The following is an 8,717-nucleotide window of genomic DNA, read 5'->3' as shown; positions in this document are numbered from 1 at the left end:
TCAATCAGGATCCTCTGGAACAACTATTCTCAAGGCATCGACAAGCATGTATGGCTGGCTCAAATCCGAACTTAAACCAATATGCTAGAAATAGTAGGAAATTAAAGCGACTAGAAGAGGGTTAAATAAAACTTAAAATAACGGGTGGCAACACTAACTTAAAGTAACGTGCGAAAATATTCCATTGGTAATTGTTTTAAAGAAATTTGATATAGTACAATCACAAACGTTTTCTCACTAAATTGATGATTTGATATTAATCAATAATATTAAATCATTAATTTGTTTTACACTTTCATTCTGTTGTAAGTACTTTAAGGCTCCCCTGTCTTGTAAATCAATCCATTTTTTAAAACCAATGGGAACATTTGCCAAATTTGTTTCAGGGAGAAACTTTCCTAGTTTGTTGTAGCTTGTGTTTTTATGAATTTGCAACTTATGCAGTATAAATCCTATAGTACATTATTTCATTCTCTTCAATAGTTGGCTGAACAGTATTGCTATTTAGTAATATTTCTTCTGTGTAATTGCTTCCGCAGGTAAAAGGTTCCGGTAACAATTAATTCAACCCCATAACCACTTCATCTTGAGATATTGCTTCATTCTAAAACAGTGAGTGACAATATTTGTTTGAAGTCCTGTACAGCTAAAGTGTCCTTGAAAGATGCATACACTTTATCTTGACTAGTCTTTGTAAAAAGGGTTTTTAACTTAATTTTTAATTCCTCATATATTGCACCACCGGCTTTTAATTTAGAAGTCCATTCAACGCTTTTGATCAAGTTTTCTTTACATGGAAATTCTATAAGTTTTGCCACAAGATTAGTTGCCATGTTCCAAGTGCTTTCAAACATACTTTCATAGTTTTCTATTAATTTACCTTCGGAAACTATTCCTTTAACGTTTCACAATGGACGTTTCTTTAATTTCTTTTTATGTAGACTAGTCTTGCAAATATTGCTGGGGTTTGAAATCGTTAATTAGAATTTCTTATTGAAAACTTTATTTCAAATTGATACTTCCAGATCATAAGTAGTTCGTAATGATAGTACAGACTTGTGAACGTTGTGGAATGCTGGAGCTCTTTTTATTTCAAAATAATTATCCAAATCACTACCACTGTTTTCGTCTTAAACATCTTCCTTTCTCTGATCGTCCTCTATTTAAACATAATATTAATTAATAAAAAAAACCCATAAAAGCAGTACTAAAGACTATTAAAGAGACCAACTTGACTTAAGCCTTAGTTATATTTTCAATTGTTAAATAAAGCACTCATTGGAAGAATTCGATATCAGCTTTGGAAAACTGGAAAAGCTTGGTTAAGATATTCTTAATGTCCCATATGTTTGAGAAAAAATGCCGAATTCATTATTAATATATTCAAGTAATTTGAATACCGCGTGGGAATTTCACAAGCACACCGGTTTGCAAGCAGAGGCCGCCAGTTGGCTACGTTACTAGGTATTTTTGTGTTTTTTCGCCAATGCAACATCCTCTACTATTTAATCCATGCTTGAAACGACCCTTTCTACGAGCTTAGGCCACGGCCAAACGAATAGTAGTCAACGTTGACATTTTTACCTCTCCGAGGGGACAAAGTCCCCTAGGAGGGGTTATACAACGACCGTGTCTGTCTGTGGGTGGGTCTGTGGGTGTGTCTGTCTGTCAGGACTGCGAACGCGTTCGCATTTTCGGTGCAAAGTGTAATCACTGCGTACGCAGTTTCTCAAAAGGTTGGCAAAACCACCGTGTGACGGTGAGCGTTAACGGATGCATTTGCGGTTTGGTTTGGATGGTGTTTTTTCGCTCACCGTCGTGACGGTTTGGTGTATTACGTTTTTGTAGTGTTTATACGTAGGTTGTGAGTGTTGAATTTGTTGTGTTTGTGTTCTGATGGATGTGCATGTTGAGTCTGTTGTGTTTATATGAGCGTTTTCTCTCCAACTTCTTCTTAATGACTTTGGGACGGACCGAGTGCTGAGTGTAATGCTACCTCTCAACGTCCAATGGCAGGGTTTCCACCAGTTGTACACGGTATTCGTCTTAGCATCAATTTGCGATCGCATCGGGCGGGATTTGAACCCGAGACCTCCTGATTGACAGGCGGACGTTCTACCACAGAACCACCGACACTTGTTACGCTTTATTGAAAATTAGACCTTCAGCTTTATCGGAAGCGTATTTAATAGAGTACGAAATTTTGGTTTAATTGAAATAGAATTGAAATTGAAATTATTGCATCGAAGAAATTCTAATTTAGCGTTTCTCTATTGATTAAAAACAAATGCGCCACCCAAGTTTCGAACCCAGACCATTCGGCTTGGCAGTCGAGCGCTCTACCACAGAACCACCGATAGCTGCTTAGATTCACTGAAATTAAGACAGGCATCGTAAGCATAATAGGTAATAAAGTCTTTTTTTATTAATGAATTTATGAAGGCCTAATCTGGTATTTTTTAAAGGTTAAATCTTGTTTTAGCGCAGTCAGCCGAGATTAGAGGGTTAAAGGGTAGACCCTGTGGGTGGTCCACTTTCTTAACGACCTATATATAGTTCTGTTAATTCAAAGGAGATAATTTAACGTTAATTGCTTTAAGAGGTGGCGGTTAGTCAAGTGGCTCTCTGTGCTTTGTTGATGGTAAGGTTTTTGCTTCTTGTAAATACATTTGGTGTGGATATTTGGATATCTACGATTTCTAACGCAGTCAATGATTTCTTGGGTGTGCGAGTCATTATATGATATTGGAAATTGGACGGCATTGGTCTTTTTCATGTGGTATGCGTCACAACGTCAACAGGAAGTGAACGAGTCGTCCACTACCAGATATCTACGGTATCTTCATCAAGGGCGAGTGTTGAAATAAAATGAGCGTTAAAGATGCGGCAAGTATTTCGTAAGCGAGTAATTCCAAAAAGCCTCTGTAGATATTTCTTTCATTAAAATTTGCTTCGTATTATATTTAACTGATAAACTTGTTCTGTAAAAGGGTTTAATTCAATTGTGCATTGTTATAGTACGTCTAACTTACTGTTGTAACTACTTAACTTATGATATTCTGAATAAATTAAAATTGGTCGTTTCGTCTCAATTATTTTAATTATAATTAAAATTTTATACCGGGCGGGATAGAAATGGGTTAATATTTTTAACAAATAACTCTAAATTGCGGAGATATATCTTTAAGGGTTATCTCGAGAAATTAATACCACTAGGGACAATTCTACCGAGGAGAGGTATATTTTGGCTTGCCAACTTGTTCTATCACTACTACCATGCAGATGTTATTAGATGCTATAAATGGAGTATTAAAGTTAATTGAATAGTTGAAAAAATCGGATTCGCTGTGCCAAGTGCTCCCATTTAAATTATGGTCAAAGGGATGGAAATAAACACTCGGAGCTACCATGCCAAGGTTCATATTTTTTAGAATGTTAATATTGGGCTATTAAATTCAAATCAACGAAATTCAAACAACAATCAACTATCCAAATCCTATAAATTACAACTACGCGGATAATTGAAAAACAACAATAATACTCAAAATTACTCGACACTACAAATTATCAACCCTACCAACCCCATAAAGCAAATTAATTACCCCGACAAGTAATAATGAACTCAACCACCAACAAAAACAAAACCATTTCAAATACAATAACCCCCCTTCCCATTACAACCCTACATTTCAAATGGATGACAATTCCAATTACTTCTTTACTATACATGGTTTTTTACATTAAGTGTCTACGCCATGACCAGATACAAAGTGCACAATTGTTAGGGATACATCACCATGTTAATTGGGGCCTCAGTGCGCACAAGAAGAACAACACGAGATACGAAGAACTCCTATTTATATTTTACCCTAGGAGATTCCGTATCATATCACAGTGGCACCTCCAGAAGTTGCTAGGATTTTTACGTTGAGTTCATGCTTCCTAGAGACTTTTATCGTTCTCTTCTCTTCTTCCACCCTGTCACCGGGTTTTTACCACGTGACCCCAACATGTTGGTCACTATCTCTTTAAAAGTATTGGCTGTTAATCAAATATCACAAGCAGCAACTGACACTTTCTAGAATGTTCAACGTTGGGAAACGAAGTGGTTTACGTGACCCAGATAATTCACACAATAAATGGAATGGGGTAAGAAAATCACGACAACAAAAATAATTTGACCTTAAAGAAACCCCTTTCCCAGGCACATTTCCACGGAAATGTACAAAAGCCCAATTTAATGATTAACGACCGTTGGAAGGTATTTTTGGGTATTGAGATATAGTTAAACTTGAAAAACTACTTACAACGCCAAAGATGGGACCGATAGGACTTTTATACCTTATGAATATCATGCTTCTAGAAAATCCAACAAGACTACCACAATTGATAAACTTAAAAAAAAAAATTGATTTTTTTAAAGTTATCGAAGAAATTTGTTGCATGATTTGGTTGATTCATTTTCTATGCCACTAGACTACCAGCAAATATGTTAAAAAATGCATCTTGAATCTCGAAGACTGATGACGCATATGAATCACTTTAAACTCACGAGGCTTAGCTACAATCGACGACAACCAAAAAGTAGCGTAAAGAAACGTTAACTAGAATCAAAGATAGCCGAAAATAGTTATTAATCGAACAATCCGCTTCAACCTGGAACAAGATCTATCCTGACGTCCCTTTGGCGGAGGTATGCCCCCTCTAAGCACCGGTATGCTCTTTAGAAAGTAGTAAAAAAAAAAGTAAAATCAATTAAATATAAAGTGTCTGTGAGCTGACGTCAAAAAAAACATTATTTAATTGAGATTATTGATTTGTGAAGTAAGTGTTGCCAAATAATCCGTTCCTTGATAGCAATACTATATAAAAGTATAAACAACGGGTTTTTTTTTTCAGTTCAAAGATCTGGTTTTTAGTTCCACATCGATATATATATATATATAAAAGTGGGACTATTGCTATGGACGGAATGTCTTTAAATGTTGTTTGTTTGTTTGGCGTCGGCCGTTAATTTCTGTCCCTTCCGACCAACCCCCTTAAAGGGAGAGTGACCAAAAAGTTCGTCTCATTCGATAGAACTCTTTGACGCGCACGCAGTGCCGTTAATTTCCGCCCCCTCCGACCAACTTCCTTAAAGGGGGACTGACCTAAAAAACAAGTTGGTCTCATTCGATAGAACTCTTTGACGCGCACGCAGTGCCATTAATTTCCGCCCCCTCCGACCAACCCCATTAAATGGACAGTCACTGAGTGGTACGATATCGTTCACCACGAAAATTGTAATACGCCCTAAAAATTGCGATGAAATCATCGCACTGACATGTCCTCAACTGATTACCTATTTTCCGCAAAATAAATTCATGGGTATTTTTTATGAATTTGCGGATTTGACTTTTGGTGCCTAAACAACCCAACTGTTTGATATAAATTTCCTAAAATAAACACATTTGAATCCCAGCTTAAGAATTTCTTTAAATCATATTTACACTAATTTCAATAATTTAAAAGAATAATGTTCGTCGTGTTTTGCTTACCTATTTCACCTTTGATACTTTCCGTCTATCTAACAATAGGAAATCACATGACCTCAACAGCTTTTGTATTGCTTTGCCCACCCGCGTACCCTAAGAGTGGGTGGCGCCGAAGTTTTAATCCTTAATTTTAGGATGGTATTTTATATATCTAACGATAAGTAATCACATAGTCTCAACAGCTTTCGTATTGGTTTGCCCACCCGCGTATCCTGAGGGTGGACGGCATCCACTCTTTAACTTAGGATGGCAATTTATATATCTAACGATAGGAACTCACATGGCCTCAACAGCTTTTGTTTTAGTTTGCCTACCTGTGTCAACTAAGGGTGTATGGGTTTGCCCACCCGAATACGCCGATGTGGATTTAATATTACGGCCTGGGCCGACTTGTTGTATAACCATATTACAATCGGCGACGTTTAGTGTGTCTTTCTGCCTGACCCGACGAACACGTACGAGATCCTTCACAGTTATACGGCTGTGTTCCACTTATGTCTTCTGTTTCTAAACGGTGGCCCTAAATGGGTTAGAGTGTGCCATATCTGGTGGCTTTACCGGGGAGTCGGGGTCCAGCTCTTGTAACCCATAAGGGCGGTGGCGCGCTGGGAGATGTTAGCTCTGATAAAATGGTCCTATCTCCACCTCCGACTTCGGTCAGGTTTGGGCTGGATACTGAACTTCGGTTCAGGCTAACGGAGAGGGTCCAGGCAAACTGGCCTCCTCGGCGGATTGGGTAGCCTGCGGTGGGGCGGCGAGCCTCCATATGCGGGCACGGCTGTCCTGTTTCCCGGCCTTTTGGAGCCCACCGGGATCTCTGGTGCCAGCTGTGCCGGTTACTTGGGCTGCTGTGTGCTCGTCGTTCCCCTTTAGGAGCTCTTTCCAAAGGGTTTGGCTCCTTAACTTCATAGGTAGGGTGTCGGCTGGAGTTGCTATAGCATCCATTCTAACTCCCACTGCTGTGTGCGAAGTGGGGATTGGTCCACCCATTGCTGCACCTTCTGCTGGGTTGAGTGGCTTGCGTCAAAGGTGAGACCATCAGTAGTAGGGTTCTGCTACCCATGCTGGATTTGTCACCTGTCCGGGCTAGGGGGACGCTGGCGTAGGGCACTATGATGATAGGCCTCCGGTGGTATGGTCTCTGTTACTAGGTACACCGGGCTATAAATTCTGACACACTGTTTCTAAACAGTATGTATTCAATTTACGGTACGGGGGTTTATAAATCTAGATAACGAATGTTACTAAACGCGAGAGCGTCAGAGGGAGAGAGCACGCGACTTCTAATTTTTTCGAGGCAAGCGAAGAGGGTGATTGAGTTCTTACGGGGTGTCTGTCTTGTAACGGGATTTTTTTTATCCCATTAACAATTTATTGTTGCTCCAGGTACTCACATAACTGACACTATTGAGGTTAGCGAGATAATAACTTTTACTTGGCTCAAAAATCTTAGGGGTGTGTTTCAGCTTAGCTACGAAGGAAATAAAACTATTCATTGAGAATTGCCATAGGTAAATTTAATAGTTGACTCCAGAAATTAATTTCATTAAACAAAACAAGAAATGGCGCAAAGGCCGTGAAAAGGTTATACACTCGAATACATAACAAATTAACCCGTAGGGTTAATTTCAGAGGCATATAAAAATGGTAACTTGACCAAAATATTAAAATAGCATAATTATTAACACAACACTAACAATGTTCTACGCCAGAAGGCCATTGAAAGTTTTTGGGAGTCGTATTATCAGCTTATAACCCGATTACACACGGCTAACCATAGTTTGTGGTTAACGCGGAAGTAGCGACGAATCGCCATTATGAGTTAAAATTATACTCAAGTGAATTTAAAGGCAGCGTCCAACGAGGTAGTCCGTCTAGATGGAGGATCGCTGGCTTCGGTTATCGTGGACCGCACATAGTTAGAGTTGGCGTCGAGGAACCGCTACCGGGAAGCACCGGTGAACACTTCTGGTTTTCGTTCGTTCTCGTTATATTTCTCCAAATCACTGATTTCTGGTTTTAATCAAAAGGGGGCCGTGACCTATTTCATCCGGGTCGGATATAGTGTCACTTGGACCCAATAACCCCTTGGCATCCATATTTCAATTGCCCAATAGGCCGAGGTGGGATGTGCCAAGTCAAATGACCAAAGGGGCACTTAGTCTTGATTACCCCCAGGAAGTCGGTAAGGCCCGCACACCTCGCGCAAGATCCAAGGTCAAAGACCATAAATAAAAAAAAACCACTTTAATTTTGACACATTCAATTTTTAAAAGTAATATAACAAAAAAATACTTTAACATGAAAGCATCGATACCGATGCACACATTACTGGTTTTATGGCAATTCTCAATTCTTGGAATAAGAGTTCGAAATGAATAATGAAACTAAGAAACTTTATGGGACTAACATTTGGGAACGGGCGGCTTATGACAATAAAAATGAAAAACCGGGGAAGGGCTATCGGACCAAGGACAAAAACAGGGTCGGGAATAGAGACTATGCGCACTAGTCTTCTAAACCAATTTAGGGACGACTCTGCTACAGTGCCTTGTAGAATATAACAATCGTCAGAAAGAACGGCCAGCATTCAAACTCAGGAAAAATATTTTAAACGAAACTTAAGGGGGGAGAAGCGTAAGAGAGATAATTCTTACTAAGAAACTCACAGATAGGCGCTAAGTCTACCACCCATTTCTGTAAAGCAGGGTCAGAGGGAACTAAATCTTTTTCTAAAAAATTAATAAGGGAACCTAGTTGAGGTTCGGTCCGCTGGGCCTGCACCATCTCTTCGTTTTCAAAAATGACCGACGGGGCGGTCTGCTATATATTACTAATGGCGCAGGAGTAACCGACATTATTTAAATCAGACTCTTGCGGAATACGGGAAAGTGCGTCGGCTACGACAATATCTTTTCCAGCAATGTGATTAACACTAAAATTAAATACTTGGAGACGGGCATTCCAACGGGCGAATTTGCCAGTCGGATCGGGAGCTGTGAGAAGCCAGCGCAGTGCACTGTGATCCGTAAAGATTTCAAACCGGGACCCCTCAATATCTGGTCTAAACTTTTCAACCGACCATACGACGCCAAGGCATTCCCGTTCAGTGGTTGAATACCGGCGCTCGGTCTCGCTTAGAGAGCGACTAGCGTACTGAATAACGTGCCTTTTCTTATTTAT

General features: G+C 39.5%; 1 protein-coding gene across 1 annotated transcript in view; it reads right to left on the bottom strand.

Annotated features, from left to right (window-relative positions):
* LOC149943362 (uncharacterized) overlaps positions 1-8,717 on the bottom strand; it is a 32,581-nt gene continuing 23,864 nt past the window's right edge. Inside the window, exon 3 of the mRNA XM_090176053.1 lies at positions 1-84. Coding sequence (XP_090032179.1) covers positions 1-84 — 84 coding nt within the window. The remainder of the gene's footprint in view (positions 85-8,717) is intronic.

This window comes from Leiobunum rupestre, chromosome 5 (genome assembly GCF_980474605.1).
Source record: "Leiobunum rupestre chromosome 5, qqLeiRupe1.1.hap1, whole genome shotgun sequence".
In the NCBI taxonomy this organism is placed as follows: Eukaryota; Metazoa; Arthropoda; class Arachnida; order Opiliones; family Sclerosomatidae; genus Leiobunum; species Leiobunum rupestre.
Note: the sequence above shows the minus strand (reverse complement) of the source record. Positions and strands in the feature narration are given on the sequence as shown.